General features: G+C 37.4%; 1 protein-coding gene across 1 annotated transcript in view; it reads right to left on the bottom strand.

Moving 5' to 3' along the window:
• The window catches only part of TRPC4 (transient receptor potential cation channel subfamily C member 4), an 85067-nt gene that overhangs the window by 11280 nt on the left and 53620 nt on the right, over window positions 1-20167 (bottom strand). Inside the window, exons 5-8 of the mRNA XM_029960989.1 lie at window positions 14025-14164; window positions 5746-6059; window positions 3347-3542; window positions 1514-1708 (exon numbers count right to left, since the gene is read on the bottom strand). Of these exons, the coding sequence (XP_029816849.1) occupies window positions 1514-1708; window positions 3347-3542; window positions 5746-6059; window positions 14025-14164 (845 nt within the window). The remainder of the gene's footprint in view (window positions 1-1513; window positions 1709-3346; window positions 3543-5745; window positions 6060-14024; window positions 14165-20167) is intronic.

The following is a 20167-nucleotide window of genomic DNA, read 5'->3' as shown; positions in this document are numbered from 1 at the left end:
CTTACAATCTTCTGTTTCTAGCTGTTTCTTTGCTATGTACAAGTATGACAGCTAAGTGAAGCAATTTTGCTTTCACAACATAGATACTGGCCAATGAGATCAGTATATTGCAATAAGGCTGATTGGAAGCTTTCTACAAAGAGGACAAAATTCATTCATCAGTAGTAATAGTAATTGTGAATTAGTTTTATATGTCACTCTTCCTCTTTATCATATATCTATACACCCATGTAAACTTGCTCCTCCAAGTATAGCTCCAAATTAAACTGAATTCCAGGATATGACATGAGAATAGGTGGGAAAAACCTATCCTTATTACTTACTTATCAAGAAACAGTGAAGAAATACAAAGAAAACGTTGATATACTAATGGTCCATCAAAGAATTGTTTCATATTCCCTGGTTTTTTTGAAATGGATGGAAGTTTTTCTTTTTCCCCTTACCCACACTTGACTCTTATACTCTCACTTAATGCTTGGCTATCTGAGTTCCTAACAGACTTGAAAAAATTTATATTCATTTATAAACCCCTATGATATAGGGAAAGTGCCACTATTCACATCTCACCCAAATCAGTTTTCTTTATGCTGGAGTTGCCTAAATGCAGTCTAGTTACTGAGGTACTGACTTGCTGTTGGGAAATACAGAAAACATAACTAGAGAGATTTAGTTGTTGGTGGGTTAGGATGTTGCCTGGATATTTGCTCTGCCAAGGTAGAAAAACTGTGTTGCTGACTGAGCTATCTCAACTAGATGAAATTAGGAAGGACAAATTCAAATCTGCTTTACCTCCTGCTACCAGAGAAAGTATGCGTCTGAGATATCACACAGGCACCTGCTCAATCCAGGTGCAGGACTATTCTCAGTCTCCTTGTGCATCTTTTCCCCTCTATTTTTTTCTCTAGAAATTTCCTTGCTAACCAGCACTATTAGAATAGTATACCAATGTGATTCTGAAATAATGCTACTTGTAAATTCAAGTAAGTGAGTCCAGGTAAATGTTGTTACCTCTCAAAATATTTTCTTTAATGAGAACAGCTTTTGGTAAGAATGTTTTTATGGTAAACCTATTTCATTACATGTAAGGAGACAGAGACACAGAGAATATCCCATGACGAATACTTTATAGTGAGCCTGTGGTTCATGATACGTCAATTACACCTGAACAGTGGGTAATTGGGCACTTGGAGCTGGAGATCATCAACCAAAAATTCTGGGACTGGTAGACAGGTATACACATTTGATCTCTTGTATTCTGTATCACTTTTAATCTTTCTTGAATTATCTCTTAAAAAGGCACAGTCATGGTTCATATTGCCATTGCACAGGGATATGATGATTTGTCTTCAGTAAAATACACTGACATGAATGTAAAAAGTAAACATTCTCTGCTAGAATTATTCTCTAACTCATATGCACATTATTTGACTGTTTGGATGCTCTATAAGGCTGAGAAAGGCTCATCTAAATAGCAAAGAGGAAGACTAAAGGCAGAGTAAATTCCATTACTTACCCCTATTGTTCCAAAACTTTCAGGCTTTCTTCTAATTTTTTTCTTGCAAAGGTGTCTCCATAACCATTTGATTAGATACCACAGAGACTTTGGGCTTGGTATGACATTAAAAGGAGTGGGCAGAGTTCCTCCTTCTTCAAAGTAACTCATCCAGAGCTTTGTTCGAGCAAACTTCCACTCAATGTCTGCATGATCCTGCACACCAGAAACACAACATCAACATAGATATTGCTGTAATTAAAGAGGTAAAACAAACCTCTACAAAAATCTGAAAAACTAAAACTAGAATAACCCTGAAATACTAATGAATTGTCTTGATAAAATACTGCCATCTTCTTTGACATAAGGTCTTTAATGCAAAGCAAAGCTAAGCTGCTTTACAACGAGATGCTTGGTATGTAAAGTATATATCCACTTACAAGCATTTCTTTCCCTGTTACGAGCATTTAAATTATTAAAAGTCTCTCAGAAAAACTGAAAGGGTAATTACGAGCAGAAAAATACTACATTTCTGGAACAAATGTTTTATTATAAAAGCAACACATCATTATTCCACATAGATCAGTCTAATTACACTGCTCTGCAGCAGCTTCAACAAGTCAGTAAGTTTCATGTATTTTCTTAGTAATTGTCAGCACCCGAAATTCACAAATAAGTTATCCAACAAATCATAAGGCTACTAAAACTGCTAAGGTAACTATTTTTTTTTCCTTCTACTTCAGAATTCTATATTGGGAATAGGTTGTGGGAGGTTTCTTTAACTTTTATTTGAAATTTTATTTCCTTTGGATTCTATATAGTATTATATAATTCTGAAAAGTTTGGAAAAATCAAAACTAAAGTCCATGGAAATATTTCTGAATCCTAGCAGCTGAATAAAAGTTTAAATCACTAATACTGGATTTGGGTAACAAACACAGTAGCCAGGTCTAGCCCTAGCCATACAGTAATCAACACAGAAATTTAGAAGTTGTAGTAGCAAAAGTATACTACCTGCAGCCCAAGTTCTGGTAAATGGTACTGTGTTGTGATATTGCACACAAGACATTGCCAACAAGTGTTATAAAAATACAGGTAGTCAGTATTTCTTTTTGAAAAACTTGTAATTTCCAAATTAGAAAAAAAAGGCACATTTTAAAATCTTAAGACTGAAGCTTTCTTTTATTTGTTTGCTTTTGGCATGATTATATTTGAATTATCATATGATGAATCAGTGTTTATTTCCCATAGTCTCCTTAGTAGACAGTTGAGAAATAAAAATGAGCAAATAGCTCTGACAAGGATAAAGATAGTTTTCATTAAAGGAGAAAACAGGACATGGCTGAACGAGAAGACATGACATTTTGATGAATTGCTAATGGGTCCAAAATTGTCCATGGCACATGGGCATCCAATTTCTTTTAACTGTATATTCATGTATATTCATGCCAGATACAAATAAAAAATAACAGTCTTTCAAATGCTAACAAATATAAAGTAGAGACAGAACAATCTTGGGCAGTCTCTTTTTCAGAAGAGGTCTTGTACAGTGCAGCTTTTGCAGGGCTGAAGTCCATCATTTGCCAGAAGCATCAGCACACCCTTCCCAACCCACAAGCTGGTTTCTTCATAAGGGTCACCTCTTTCCTATTCAGTGTTGTGAGGAAATTCCTCTCTACCCAGTCCAGCTTGGGCCTGGTTTCTGCATCCTTCCAAAAAAGTCCAAAAGAACTAGAACAAATCAGAAAATTTGTCCCAATGTCCTGTCTGTAAAATGTTTTACTGCCAGAAAAACAGGATCTAGGAACAGAGAGAAGGCATATATTGTAAATGATCTAATAAGGAACAACTTACAGCAATAAGTTGGTAAGAATTATTCATCATGGCTATTAGCATGTTGAGTAGAACAACCAGAGATATTACATTATAGGTACCAAACATGGTGGCCCCAACAAATTCAGTAAATTCATGCCTTGCTTTCACATTGGTCACATAGAGATTGATGAGTCCAAATATAGACCAGAATAATGACTGTAGCGTTTCAAATAATCTGAAAAACAAAACCCAAAAGGAATAGCTGTATAATAAAACACATTTAGTTTTCAGATTGTTCAGTTTTTTGCAAAACACACAGAAGTCCTTGACTTGACTGAGGTGAATGATGCTTACCACACAGTATAGCCAACATAGATGGAATACCTTTCTAGCAAAACAACAGCTTAATGTTTCATATCTGAACCTCTAGATAAATAATACAGAATCTAGAAATTAGCCTGTCGTCAAAACACTGATTTTGTCCATACTTCAGAGGGACAAATATAGTTTTAGAGATCTTATGATGGACATCTTCCTTTAAAGCATTTTGACCCTTTGCCTTGGCTGAAGGGGGTAAAATAAGGATCCAAGTTACTCAATGTTTGTGTTTCACCATGTTGTTGAAGAAGTCTGGTATCCTCATACCTAGTCAGTTTATGCAATATTGGTTTGTGTTGAGAGTCAGTAAGATAAAAGGAGAAAGGATAATTAGAAAGACATTAGTATCATTAGCATATGTTTTGTTTTGCAAAGAAGAGAGACAGAAAAAAGACAAGCATGCTGTTCTCAAAAGAAACGTTCTTTTATAATTAAAGTATATGATATTCCCTTAGGGAAGTTTAGGACAATGGCTAGGAAGCTAGTAACAATGATGAACTTTTGAAAATAATCCTCTTTGGAAAATAATCCTAGATAGGTTGAAAAATTTTCACTTTTGTGCAATATTCAGCTACACTATAGTGTTATAAGCATGGCCCTAGCGATGCTCTTTGCTTCTCAAAAGTTTGGAGCAAAATTTTCTGCATATCTAGGCCCGTATCTTGAGATTAACTGGAGTGAATCTTCCTTGTGGTCTCTCTCCTGCTCCTTTACCAGAAGCAGGTTACCCACAGTGGACCACCAGTGCTAACCCTACTGCACTTAGAGCAGGGAGGCTGCTGAACTGCAGGGACTCAAGGGACTCATATCACCCTGCATCCCACACTCTGGGATGTACTGTCCAGAGATGGACAAAATGTAACCCTTTGGTCTCCTTCCCACCATATGGTATCATCTGTGAAATGTTTCCATGCAAACCAGTACAGCTCTATCCTAGAGAGAGAACCTGAGAGGGCAGGTCCTGAATCTCTGCTCCTGTAACATGGTGTATCTGAGTGGTAAAGTACAGCTCTGGAGCCTCTTGTATGGTTTACACTTGTCTGAGCACAAATTGAACAACCACTATTCTACCCTCCCCACAATTGCTGAAAAAGCTCGTCACAGTTTGCCTTGGCACGATCTTCTGACACTACTACTAATAGGCCCTGCTATTTCCCAAATTAATAATATTGCTTCCCTCAAAGTTGAGCTCTGAAAAATTTCCCTGTGCTTTTCTGTTCAGATCACATAAAATTTAGACCTGCATAGATGTTATTAATATGCAAGATAAATATGCTGTGCCTGAGAAAACATAGTTGATTAATACGACATAAAGCCTGCTATTTTTATAAAATTATCTACCTTGAGAAGCAAGCTATTGGTAATAATTTTATTTTAAAAACAGCCTAGATACACAGAAGTAAGTAGGGAACAGACATTTATAGCAGGAGTTTGATTCAGGCTGGAACCTGAAAGACAGGATAGAGAATAAGTGTTAATTTGGTAGTATTTTGGTACTATAGATGAACTAAAAACCAGAATGAAGTAAAATTGATTTAAAGTGAAAGAAAAATAAATTATTTATAACAAAAATTAGAATAGAAATTTGATTGTGTGTAGGGTCAGTAGAAGGTTGGACTGCATGTTCCTTTCCTGCCTCAGTTTATCACATTTACAAGAAATCTTCATGTTAGACAGCAGACTTATTTAATGCTCACGTGTAGACACAGAAGAAATGCAGAGTTACAGCTGCCTGGATAAGTAACCTCTGATCTGGTGACTTTAATTCTAAATATGTACCTTCTACTCTCATATATCTTCCTCTTACCTTTATTTTACCTTTTATCTTTTGAGATATCTTGAATTGTATGGACTTTACTGTGGTATGGGATGAAGTTATTACAGAGTGATGTAGTGTTAAATTTTTTATTTTTTTTTTTAATTAGGGTAATATTAAATGTGGTTGTCAGGACACCAGTGTAATACCAATAGAAAAAGGGAGCCTCTTTCCTGTAAACCACATCAAAGTGATTAAAATATTTGAGGCAGAAGGGGAGGATAGAAATAGATCAGACACTTACGTTGAAAATGCATTATTCTGCTTTTCACATCGTATTCCTTTGCAGTTGCCAGGTTCATTTGTCTCATAGTAAAAGTACAGCTGGTTCAATCCATTTGCAAAAGCTAGCAGCACAAGGCAGTATATGAAGAGAAACTTCAAAATGTCCAGCAACATTCTTCCTAGAGATATCTGCAGAGGTCCCAGGTGAGAATTTGCAGTGAATAACGAGATCAAGCGCAGGGAGCTAAAGATGTTTGCGATTGCAAACAGGGCCTCAGCCACCAGGGTTGGATGCCACATGTCCCAGCTCTCCCGTGGAACTAACCCACTATACTGAAAACAAGCAGAAGGGAAGAAATCACTCCTCTATTTTTATGCATAAACAAATATGCCAGTTTCTTTATAAGCTGTTCAGTTAATTTGCAGATATCACAATAAATTTTTACAGTAACAAAACCAAGTCTAAAAATTCTGACAGAACAAAAGGAACAGTTTTGAACACCTGCATTTTTAGAATTATAGAAACTTCCAGTTGTAATATCAGGTAAATGATTTCTTTGAAGAACAGTGCAGAGCTGACAATTATGGATAGAAACTCACAAAAAATTTGGCAAGTAGGAAGAAAGCATTCAATCAAGGAATAAGTATATCACTTAATCACTAATACTAGACCAGTGATGAAAAAGCTGCTTATTAATGAACCATGGCAAACTGCTTGTGTGCCTCATTATCAAAGAGTCTGATCCCTGGAACTGTGACTCTTTCCTGTTCCAGCTCTACCAAAAATTTCTTGAACATGAAAGATATTACTTTGAACTGAGGCTTAACTACTATTGCAGACTCGTTATTATTTATTTCATCTCAATAATCTGTTTTATGGAACATATCAGAGGACAGAATTTATGCTATGAAGCACTCTAAAAAGAAGGGATAATATAATATAAAGCCCCTTTCAAAGAGGGACTATGGTGTAGTCTGTATTTACCTACTCTCGGCCACACAGTTGCATCCTTCAAAGCTGCTGTGCATGCTCGCAGCAGTAAGGAAAGGGACTCTGTGTCACTGGGGCAAGATGAGACAACACAGGCACCACAGCATTTCAACACCACACTCATCCTCCAAAGAAGGTGACCACTCTCAGAGTGGTTCAAGACCACCTGAGGAACTTGAACATACATAAGTCTATGGGACCTGATGAGATGCATCCCAGAGTCCTAAAGAACCTGGCTGATATAGTTTCCAAGTCACTCTCCATGATATTTTAAAAGTAATGGCAGTCAGGTGAAGTCCCTGGTGACTGGAAAGAGGGAAATATTGCACCCATTTTTAAAAAGGGGAGAAAGGAAGACCCTGGGAACAACAAACCTGTCAGCCTCATCTCTGTACCAAGGAAGGTCATGGAACAGATCCTCCTAGAAGCTCTGCTAAAGTACCTGTAGGACAGGAAGGTGATTCAAGACAACCATCACAGTTTCACCAAGGGCAAGTCCTGATTAACTAATCTAGTGGCCTTCTACAATGGAGTGCCTAGATCAGTGGAGAAAGGAAGGGCTACAGATGTCATCTTTTGTCCTTTGACGCTGTCCCCTGCAACATCCTTCTTTCTAAACTGAAGAGAGATGGATTTGGTGAGTGAACTTTTTGGTGGATAAAGAATTGGCTGAATGGTTGCATCTGCAGAGAACTGGACAGCAGCTCCATGTCCAATTGGAGATCAGTGACAAGTAGCATCCCTCAGGGATTTGTGTTGGGACCAGTACTGTTTAATATCTTTATCAATGACATAGACAAAGGGATTGAGGGCACCCTCAGTAAATCTGAAGATGATACTAAGCTGAGTGGTGCAGTTGATGTGCCAAAAGGAGACAGCATGCCATTCAGAGGGATGTGAACAAGCTCAAGAAGTGGGCCAAGGAAATCACATGAGGTTTAACAAGACTAAGTGCAAAGTCCTGTACCAGGATTGGGGAAGTCCAGTACCAATACAGGCTGGGGAATGAAGGGACTGTGAGGAGATGGAGTACTGGTGGATGAAAAGCTGGACGTGAACCAGCATCATGTGCTCACAGCTCAGAAAGCCAACTGTGTTCTGGGCTACCAGAAGTGCTGTCAACAGGTCCAGGGAGGTGGTCTGGTACTCTGGTGAGAGTAGAGGGACATCCTCTACTACACACCTGCATCCAGCTTTGGCATCCTCAGTAAAGGAAAGACATGGGCCTGTTGGAGCAGGTCCAGATGAAAATGATCAGAAAGTTGAAGCAACTCTCTTCTGAGGAAATGCTGAGAGAGTGGGGGTTGTTCAGCCTGAGAAAAGGCATCTTTGGGGAGACCTTATTGCAGCCTTCCAGTACTTCAAGAGAGCTTACAGGAAAGATGGACACAGACTTTTTAATTGGGCCTGTAGCAATAGGACATGGGCTTATGGTTTTATACGGAAAAAGGGTAGATTCAGACCAGATGTAAGAAAGAAATTTTTTATGATGAGGGTGATGAAACACACAGGTTGCCCAGCAAGGTGATAGATGCCCTGACACATTCAAGGTCAGGTTGGATGGGGCTCTGAGCAAACTGATCTCATTGAAGATGTCCCTGCTTATTACAGAGGCACTGGACCACATGACCTTTAAAGGTCCCTTCCAACCCATCCTATTCTATGCATCTGTGATTCTATGATTCAAATTGTAATGGGAACTGGACATTGTTGTGGACACTGATAGTTTGCACAGTACTCCACCACACCAGGGTTTCTCTAAGTGACAGGTAGTGCCTGTGCAACTGTCCCAGTGCCCAACAGCAATCCTCGGCACAATTTCCTTTACTCATATACAAGCAGCCATAGCAGCTGATAGGTCTGTGGATTTGTAGATGGGAACTGCAAAATAGGAGAACAGTCGATTAAAGAGTTAAGAATTATTCAGCCTCACATTTCATTCACCAGTAATATTTGTTCTCTACAGAGCAAAGAGTTAAATCTAGACCTGCTGGAGTCATAGATTGGTACTCTCTTTATTAGACTATCCTCTCCCTAATGATCATGCTGTAAAATCAAGTCTTACTGCATTTGGAATTAGAGCTTCAAGAGACATGCTCTTTTGCCTCATCCACTATTGCCCTTCAGTTCAGTTCTGATTGATTCAAGATCAGTGATGAAAAACAGGCAGAAGAAAACAGAATTTAGTTAACAGAGACAACAGCTAAGAGATAAAACACAAAGAAAAAGCAGAAGAAAATTTTTTCCATGTTTATTGAGAAGAGAGAGCTGAAAATTTCTCAGCATGATTCCTATAATGTTTTTCTTTGAATAATGTTATACAGCACAGTACCGCAGATTCTCATGGCACTTTATAACCGTCATATCTGCAAACCTGCACCTATTAAATAACTAGGAACAACTGTTGGTACAAACAAAGATTAGGTGCTGAACCTAAACCTGAGCATCTGAGTAGATGCTCAGATTAGGGAAAAGAACACTGGGTGTGCTGGGGGAATAAAGTAAAATAAAGAACATATTTGGAACTCAGAAGAAATGGGGGTTTTGGTAGACAATCAAAAGCATCAAACTGCAGACATTTTAGGTGAGAGTAAGTAGTGGTAGATTCCAAGGAAGTTACAGAAGAGGGGGAGATAGGAGAAAACTAAGGAACCCTACTGAGAAAAACATGGAAGTACAGGAAACTGAATAAGTATAGCATAAGACACAGCAAGAGAGCAAGGATGAAGTTTAACAAATCAGATGTGGATAGCCATGTCTGTGCTCTCTGTCACCTAGTTTTACAGTCAGCAAAGAAAAATGAGAATTTCTAGAGTAGTAGGAAAGCAGATATCCCAAACAGGTCAGATGAGTTGCTCTTTTAAGTTTCTCATTTTCTCCTCATTGATGGTTGGGGAAGGGGAGAGGCTGTCTTACAGCTGTAGTCTGGCTAGATGTATCTAATGTCACATTTTCTAAAAGAAATGATGCTGAGGAGAAAGGAGAGAATAAAGGACTTTGTCTGTGATGTCCTGGATCAAGACACAAAACTTGTTTGTTAAAACATTCATAAAAGATCAAAAAACCTCCTATTTGTAAAAATGGAAATCAAAGGCACAACTATGTTATTTCAGTTTAATTGACTCTGCCTTTTTTGGGCCCAACTGCTTCCTGCATGTGTGGATACAATTCAAAAGGTGTCATGGTTGTAAGCAGAGAGTGATGGTTGTTATTTTAGTTTTGACAAAACATTATGTAAGAGACTAGAAATACTTGGTGGAAAAAAAGTGAGAAAGATGAAGGCCTGAGAAATAAATTTGGAAATTATCTGTGAAATATATTAACTGTAAGAAGCCAGAAAGAAAATAATGAGGATAAGAGGGCTCTAGCAACAAAACCCTACTGATTTCACTAACTACAGTAGAGGATGCTGAAAAGAAATCTAGAAATATCAATAAAAAATCTAGAGAGCAAAGAAACTTCCATGTGAAAAGGAAAATAAAAAAGAGAAGCAAAAAGACAAGGTATACTAAAACCAGGAACAGTGATAATATGAAAAAAAAAAAGGAAAAAGAAGAAGAAAAACTGTATCTTAAGGTCAAACAAGCCAAAACATGCAAAATTGAAGTATTTGTTCTTCTGTTCTATGTAGAATAAATAAATGGTTATTGTTCTAAGGAATGGAAAATGGTAAGAGCAAATATAGCAACACTGAGCTTGCTGTAAATCATGACGTTGATACTCTGCAGTCCTCTATTATTTTGTGACCCTGATGAATTTCTGTCCCCAGTTGAAATGCAAACACAACCTTTTGACATGTAACAAAGCCAACCATCACTTAATGTGATTAAATAATACCTATTATTGGCTCATTGGTGGAAAGAAATTTACATGGCACATCAGTGGAAAATTAAGAAGAGAAAAAAACAAATGGAGCAGCATATAAACTAGAGTATCAAGGCAAATATATGATGCTTTTGCGATGTCACCCAGGGCATACAAGATAACAATTGATCCTTACCCAAAGGAATTCTAATGCAAATCTAATATCAGAACCAAATAATCAGAATCTAAATCAGAAAAAAGCTGACTGATCACTGTTTTCACATTAAAACAAAAGACATGATCTGTAGATCTTACAAAAGCACCAAGAGAGAGCAAATAGACATATACATCAGGCTACTTGAATGTTTAATGAGCTGTTGGACCTTGGTCAAAGGTGAATGCCTTGTTTCTGACCACAAAAAGAAAAGTTACATATTATTAATTTCAGGAAAAGTATTTTAAATCCTTCCCTGAAAGGTCATATGTAAATGTGAACTCTTCCTATTTTAAAATGTACGACCCAATCTTTGCAGTCATTATGCTGAATTTCAGAGCAGCAGTAGGAAGGGGGTAGGAGGCCTTGCAGAGAGTTTTTAAATTGTAACTACAGTGAAGAATTGAGTCCATTTCTCAGGGACAGAGGGGTGTTAATCCTCCTATATAAATGGACATTTGGTCTGTGAATCTGGTAAAATATCAATCAAAACCATTTTATAATGCAAATATGTAAGAAGATGTTAGCTTTTGCAGAACTGGAGGCAGAGGAGATATATAATCTTATTTACTACTGAACAAAGTAGACCTGACACAGTGATCGTTACACCAGTAAATATTGAGACAAATAATGTACCTTTAATTATTTTTCAGACTTCATAGCAACATGTTTCTCTACTTGTTCTTCATGTCAAAGCTGAGACACATTATCAGTAATATGAACTTGCATGTAATTTCTAGCAGAATTGGAAAGAAACAGCACTAGGTCCAATGCTCAGGTTTAACAAATATTTAAGATAAAGCAAGCAGGTTCTGCATAGAAGTTGGCACTGCACCTAACTTTACACATCAGTACATAATAAATTATCTTCCAAAACCATAAAAAGAACCATTTTTTCCTAAAGCACCATGATTTCTATCCATAACCCTCCATCAAAACAAATGTGTTGCTTAAAATTTGTTATCTTGTACTTTCAAAAACTGTCGGACAATGCATTATTTATTATGACATTTTTATGGAGAATAAAGCATTTTCAGTGGATGTACTGGATAATTTAGTAAGACCTCACATGTTGATACACAGAGACAAAAAGCATAGCCCTTTACAAATTATATGATGTACTCATTTTTTTGAATACTGGCAATGAAACTGATAACTTTATCTTAGCAGTCCTCTTATCCTGAAATTAAATGCTTTGGTGTAATTTACACTATCCCATCAGTTGCTGTAAATATCCATCTACCCAACTACAGCATCAGTCAGAGAGACTTAAATAGGCAATAAACACTATGTTTTACTCTGGGAATACTTATCACAGAGGAGAGTAGCATGAGGGCACTCATAATTTTATTCAAGGGAGCTAGTCAAAATGTTTTCTTAGGTGGCTTGAGCTGATTCATCTGAGTTTATATATTTGAATCAATAAATACAGAAAAACTGTAACTTAGGAAAACCTATCTTGCAAGGCTTAAGAAAAGAAAATTAAAGCTTTACATCAAAACATACTGGTTACATTTGGCATCCTCTCAATCTCATCTAGCATAGCGGTAATGAATTCTGTTGTAGGTATGTGAAGGAAATGTGGCTGGGTATTAAATCACACTTGTATTACTCCGTTCATTATATCATCATATGTTACAGTTGACTACCAAAACTGAGGCTTTTCAAAGGAACAAAAAGGTTTTTAGATACAACACTGAACATGCAGTAAAAAAATAATAGCTGCCAGCACCAAAGAGTGCTTTATGCACTGTGTTGATTATCCTAGACATGTAAGCACCAATTTGGAGAGTAATGGATGCATAGATACTGTCACCTTGGAATGTGATTACCATAAGCAGAAGCTGTCTAGGAGATGAAAGGATTATAATGTCTTCTAATTAATATTATTCTAAAGTAAATAACTGGTCAACTCCAATACTTTGGAAGCATCTGTTTTCAATGAACTGTTCACTTTGTTACATGGGAAAGTGAAATGACTATTTACTTCCAGTCACTTTATAAGGCATCCTTGTGTATAAAAAGGCATTTCAATAGCTTTAAATGACAGCTTTCCACATTTTGGAACACCTTCCTCTTTCAGGCAACAGCTCCAGATTTCTTTGAGTGAGACTTCCAGAAGTTTGCAGTCAGAGACCCAGCATGCCAGAAACCTTTTGTCAAAGGAGAAGTCTGGTGTGTCAAGATATCCCAGGTATTTGCTCCTGACTAGCTGACATATGGACCTTTGTGAACAGACACAAGAGGATAGAAATTAGAGGCTCCTAAGTTCCTCTACGCTTATGGCAGGGCTGCAGCAAGAACAGCTACTGCTTGAGGAGAGGAAGCTGTAACTAGCTACTTGATGGCTCTCTCCTTGACCCAATCAAAAGTGTCTTGGCAGAGGTGAGACTCTCCTTCCATGCATACAGGGTAGTTGGTGGTAGGGTTCTTGAAAAAGCTGAAATATAATGCTGATACAGTGGCCAGCAAAAATGGGCTTATCTTTACTTGGATGTGATAAAAACTCTGTGACAGATGCTAAGAAATGCTTTAATTTCCTTTCAGATGTGGTTTCCTTGTGCTCAAGACCATTTTTTGATTAAAAGAGTTCATTTTATGAGGAATTTCTATCATATTATGGATTCACGTTGAATGCAATACAAAATGTTCATACAACATGTTCTGTGGCTTTGGAAAGAAAGGCTGTTCTGCTGGAAGATACTTCAAACAATGAAATATAAAACTATTCAGAACAAGTCCAAGAAAAGGATGAAAAAAATGAACATACCCAGCCTCAAGTGACCATTGTATCTATTTCAGTTTTACTTTTTCATGTTGCATTTATGATAAATTTTCAAAACAAATTAAAGTCTTACACTTTAGTTCCCCCCCAATTTTGAGTAAATATGTTGCTAGTAGTCCTGATTGAAAGTTTTGCATGGTGTGTAAATGTGTCTTAGGGGCAATAATTTCTTACTGAAAAATAATGAAATATTAACACAAAACATAATTGTATGCAAACATTATAAAACATTATTAGTAATTTTCCTTTTACAAGAAAATAACAGTATGACAGTTCATGACAAAATAACAAAAGATTGCATGAGCCAAGAAGAAAAAAGCATAAAACCCAATGTTTTCTTTGCTTTTATACTCTTTTAGTTTCTTGTCATTGCTGCAGAGGATTCAATGAGCATCTCTTGCATTGCTAAACCTGGGCAACTCCAAATACAGAGAAAAGACTGAAGAAGCCTCATTTCATTTATTTTAAAAATTTTGCTTATTTAAAAAAAAAAAAAAAGTTTACCTTTGAAAATGCAACAATTTTCAAAGAGATTGTTGCTAAGTACAAGGAGTTCATTACAAAATCCATGAGGTTCCACCAGTCATGAATGTAGTCCTGTAGTCCACCATCCCACATCTGTTTAATTTCACCCCAGATAAAACCTGTAAATAGAACACAATTCATTAAGCATGAATATTAAATAAAAAGGGCTGTGACTATTCTAGACACTTATTTATAGATCTAGACACTACAGATTGATTCTCCTTACATCAAGTATAAAGGGTAGGTAGATAAGTGCTCTAAAAACCAAACAAATAACCCTCCCCCCCAAAAAACCCCAAAAATAAACAACACACCAAAAAACTCTAAGCAACCAACCAACCAAAAAAAAACCCCAAAACCAAACAAAACCAAAAACTTCTGCTTGTACAAGGGCAATTTCTTTGGTTTTCTTCACTCTTTTTTCTCACGGTATCTTAGAAAGTAAAAAAAGGGTCTTAAAACCTGTCACCAGTGCCAACTCAGTTCTTGGCAACCAATGTAAAATAATTCAAATTAGAAAATTTATTACTGCAGGAGTCAATCCAACACATTAATTTATTTTGATTGAAATCCATACAATAAGGAAGAGAATTTCTATTGTTATTCTTAATCCTGAACTAAAGTCTTGCTTTTCCATATGAAAGAGTAGTGTCTTCAGCAGGATGTTTTTTATTGATACCTTCCTTTGGGACATGAAGGAATGGAAACTGCTTTCCAGGTGAGCAGAGCATACATTGTGCTAGACACAGTGAAACAGAAATATTCAATCCCAATGGGAAATCTTGCAAGTTGTTTGACATGAATTTGGTTTAACAGCTTCAGAGACAACTGTGTGCAGACTCTTTAATGCTATAAACATTAAAACCTCTCTGAAGAAGATACTCCACATTATTGTATAATATGGTGCTGTGGTTTAAGCCCAGCCAGCAACCAAGGCCCATACAGCCGCTCGCTCACTCCCCACCAGTCAGGTCAGGGAGAGAAACAGGAGGGTAAAAGCTAGGTAACTCATGGGTTGAGAGGAAGACAGTTTAATAGGGAAAGCAAAAGCCACACACACAAGAAAAGCAACACAGGGAATTAATTCACTGCTTTCCATGGGCAGGCAGGTGTTCAGCCATTACCAGGAAAGCAGGGACCCATTACACATAACAGTTACTTTGGAAGACAAACACCACCACTCCAAACCTTCTGTTCCTTTCTCTTCCCCGCAGCTCATCATACTGAGCATGATGTCATATGTCCATTGGTTAGTTTGGGTAACGTGTCGTGGCTGTGTCTCCTCCCAACCTCCCATGCATCCCCAGTCTCCTTGTCAGCGTGGCAGTACGAAAAGCAGAAAAGGCCTTGGCTCTGTGTAAGCACTGCTCAGTAGTAACAAAAGCATCTCCGCATTATCAACCCTGCACTCAATACAAATCCAAAACACAGATCCATACTAGCCACTGTGAAGGAAATTAACTCTACCCCGGCTGAAATCAGTACATATGGTAATAAAACAACATGGAACATTTAGATGCATTTTTCATATTATTATCTACAGAGATTTTTTTAAGAACAATACCATTACAGCTTTTAATTTTTCACAGTTAATTATTTTCTTATAGGAATTTCTTACTTTCATGTTTATTAAAGGGACAAATAAGGCCAGTCTCTCACATTGATGTTGAGATACAGTTAATTCAACATGGTTTTTCTACACTTGCTTATCATATGTTTTTTTTAGATAATTTTGAGCAGATTTTGTGCAGGAGTCTATAGAGTTCTATATCTCCTTAGTCTGAGCTTAATTGTCCTTGGACCTTAACGTTCTGTCTTAATGGTGTTCTAGCTGACGGGATGGAAAACTTCGGATTTTTTCGCAAACATGATTCCTAAGAAGTGATACCTGATCTATTCTTGTTTGTGCCAAGTAGGTTTTTGAGTTATTATAATTTAATTTGGTAGTGGTTTGGCTTGACCTTTCTGTCTCCTGATTGCTTTCAAAAAGAAAAGTTCCCTTCCTCACCAACTTCTGCCCTCAAACCTCTGACACATGATCCCTTCTTGTTTCTGTTCATCATCACAGTAACCACAAAGCCTCAGGAGTATCTCAATCATCTGACTGATCAGTAACTTTTATCTTCATAGGATTCATTTTCAGCCATGCCACATCACCATTTCAGCATTCTGCAGATCTGGGGCAACACATTCTGCGAAAGGACCATGCTGGGAACACGTGGACAGAAATATGGGATATACTAATTTTACTGTCTACAACAGCCTAGACAGGTTGATTGCAACTCTAGCTATAGTTTAGTAGATAAAACTAATACACAAAATATAGCACTGTTATTTTAGTGCTATAAGTAACACTTATTTTCAAGCTGCAATCATGATGCATCACAGTGAGAAAACAGATGAATATGATTGCATGGCAGGAGTCAATATCCACTGTATAATGCTACACTGTATAATGCTGCTGTTAACTGCCCAAGTGCCATCACAAAGGGAACACAACTTCACAGGGCTACTAGGCAGGCTCCTATATGCCTGCCTGTTTCAGCCTGTGAAATGACTTAACCACTTACTCTTCAAAGACCTGGTCACTCATGACCCATGTATGTAAGTATGAACATGGTGACAGCAGCTCTAGCTCCTCCTTCTCTACACAGTCCCCTCCGACCTTCACCAGGCAGGCCATGAACTTACAAATGTCCCTGCTTGCGCTTCTACTACCTTTCACGTATAACATGTTAAGCATTGTTAGGTCATAAAAGCAGCTGGTTTGTGGGCTGCAATATATCCTTCACATTTCAGACACTGCTCTAAATCAGCCCTGCCTCACCTGCAGAATAGCACACACAAATCACTGCTCTGCTCAGGAGGCGACCTGGCTCAAGGCTCAGAGAAGATCTGGAGCTGAAGGCTGTCTAATATAGATACAGCCCCTAAGTCTCAGTGTTAGAGAACAGTGCCTTGCTCTTTTTCATTTAAGAAATACAGATATAATTGCAGGATCTTGACACTGGGAAGACTGCTATGGCATAGAAAGCAGACAGCTGGATTGATAGAAGATCTCCAAATAAAAAGGTTTTGTAGAAATCAACATACACATAGAATTAAATGGTTTTTTCGTAACTCAATAGAGTTAAGAATTCTCTTTAAAATAGTCTTTAAAAACAGAGCATAAATAGATTGGGATGAATAATAGGATGAATGCTTAAACAAGAGGCTCTAGGTTCATTAAAGTCTTTTGCCAAGATATTCCATGGTTCACAACCAAAGACATGAACTTACACAGACTGCAACAGGGCTGTTCTGTGTAAGATTGTTGCTCAGCATCATATGCTTTGACAGCACTGCCTGAAATATAATAGGATTATGTAGAGATTGAAAAAGAAATGCTGACTAACACTGCTGCATTTGATCTGTTTTGTGAGTGAAAACTGTTTTCCCAAGCACTTCCTGGGCCTCAGAAAATGAAATGTAATTGTAAAGCCATATTAACAGAGAAATACAGACCTATTATAGAATAATGGAAGAAAGTACATGGCTGTTTTAAATTTGATAATTTTGAATTAGAAACACAACTAATCCAAGCTATCAGCAATTTTGAAGTCATTTGTCAGCTGAAAATTCTGAGTATACTTTGACATCATAAAGGTGGTGGTTCTAATTTTTTCTTAGTTCAAGACAACTTTTATGTTCATCCTGACGCAGGGCTTGTTCTTTCCAAACAAACATCAATGGAAAACCAAAAATCCCACATTTTTGGCTGTAATGGAGATAGCTTAATGGTGATAGCTTAATGGTGATAGCTTAATCTTCTTGTCAGCCAAAGCATCTAAGTGCACACTCCATATATAAATGCACTTACTGAGATCTTATGTGACCCCAGAGAATTTGAAGCTAGGCTGATGGATGGATGCTATGTTTGTGACAGACACACAGTCCATGTATGCACAGCAGAGCTTCCTAGACATGAATTTTTGAATGAAAATCTTGGTACAAAGTCCTAAGATTGACTGCCCAAATTCACAGCTCCAGGGCAATCTCACCATGAAAGCTGTGATCAGCCTTTGCAGCTATCAGGTCTCTGTGGCTAGGTATCCTTAGGGGTGCTTAACTGGAGAACTGAATGCTGGGAGAACTGGGATCTCTGGAGTTCTGTAAAGCCTCCCACGTGTACCTGAAGGGCTATCCTAGAAAACTATACTCTGAAATCTCAGTGCCTTTATGCAAAGCTGATGACTTCCCTAAGGCCCAGTGAGCTTACATGATGAAGCTATTCTGAGCAACAAACCTCAGGGATTTCCACTTGTGCTGCTTAGGTTTGATTTATGGTCACATAGCCAGAAGTCTTGAAATCTTGTAGATCATAACTGTATCTTTTTGCAAGAAGGAAGGGTCTGGGGGGAAGAAGTCAGTCAACTCTTATCTTCACCCAGTGACACAATACACCAGTTTTGTTCTGTTATATTAATTGGGAAAATCAGGAAAAAACTAGGGAAATCTATGTATTTTAAAAAAAAAAGAAAAATAAATCCAGAGATCAGAGCAGCATTATCTCTGACCTTGCACACTTTCATTTTCTATTTAGAAGATTTATGGATAGCTGGATCGTACCTGACTTTATTCTGCAAGGAGACTTTAGGGCAATTCCAAAACATGACCTGACATAAGAGAAGACATGCAGTGGCAAGACTGTCTAATAGAGGCACTGTTACAGGTAGGAAAGACATCTAGAGTCCAGGCACTGCCTGCTTATTAATGTGTCAAAGCAGCAACGTTATCACATGCTGTTAGAGCTCATGTCAGAGCTATGTATTCAGCAACAAGAAAGGTGATGTCTCAACAAAACAGAGGGGACATAACCAGCTTGCACACAGGTATTGGGGTAAAAGAAGGAGAAACCAGCCAAATACAAGGGATAGATCTAAAAGTAATAGTCTTTTAGGCAGTCAGGCTGGGGACAATTCATTGCCCAAAGCCCCCTTTACCTCTCTGGGAGGAAACAAGCATCTCCAAGGCAAGAATCCTGTCATCTGCAGGTGGGTCAATCTTCCCACTGACTGAAAAGGGAGCTATGAGGATCAGGCTGAATTAAAAGAGATGTCTAACTTCCAGGTGCCTCTATTTAGCTGAAATAATCCCACTCAGAGTAGATTTCACTATTTTAGCTGGATACTTTTTGATATAATCTGTCTCTTTGCTCCAACTGTGTCTTTCCTATCTCAGCACACCAGCTAGATGTCACACCTGCCTCTTAGACCCTCACTAATCCATTCCATGCTGTTATCATTTACTGCCACTTGCGAGGAAATTATCCACATTATGCAACTCTTCCACCTCATTAATCAAGGACTTAAATTGAAAAGTTGAGGGTGAGACTTTCAAACACTTGCTGCATTGTTTATAACTAGATATTGTAGCAGTAAAAGAGAAATAACAGCATGAATATTTTGAAACAGACTGAGATGACAGAAACAAATTTCATTAAATGCCCCATGGTTTTAATGGGAGGAAATAGACATAAATTCAGGGCAGGAATCCCATAGACCACATGAGGCCTTGGGAATGACAGACACCATGGAGAGGTTTTGTAAAGCACTGTGATACATGCAAACTGATCAATGCAACCATTTGACTGAAGTTCAGTTTGCCTAAAGAAAGGAACTAAAATATACCAGAAAAAAAATGAAATCTGTGTGCTAAGTATTTGCTAAGTATTTTTTTTTGCAGTAAACATTTTGAAACATTAATGAAAAAAGTTCTTTCTTCTAAAAAAAGCACTACATATTGTAAAAGTAAATTTTATTCAAAGTAACAAAATGTATAGAAATTAAAATCCTTCTTACTGAAGAACAAAGGGCACTTAAATAAGAATGCTCTTAGAAAAATAACATCTTTAATTTTAATTATAACACTTTAAAAAAGTTCTTAGGAATTGAGTAGTAGGTATCACATACTACATATGATTAAAGTGTAGATACGTCAATACATATACACTGATAAGACTAGCTTTTATTTCAGATATTTATCTAGAGATTTTGGGTTTGAAGATGTATTTCCAGTCTTGAAATGTTTGGATAATAGACACTGAAATGTCTTTTCAAAAATATGGACCTGCTTTTCTTCTC

The sequence above is a fragment of the Manacus vitellinus genome, unplaced genomic scaffold, assembly GCF_001715985.3.
Source record: "Manacus vitellinus isolate BGI_N305 unplaced genomic scaffold, ASM171598v3 scaffold_2_pilon, whole genome shotgun sequence".
In the NCBI taxonomy this organism is placed as follows: Eukaryota; Metazoa; Chordata; class Aves; order Passeriformes; family Pipridae; genus Manacus; species Manacus vitellinus.
This window is presented reverse-complemented; position numbering and strand designations above follow the sequence as displayed.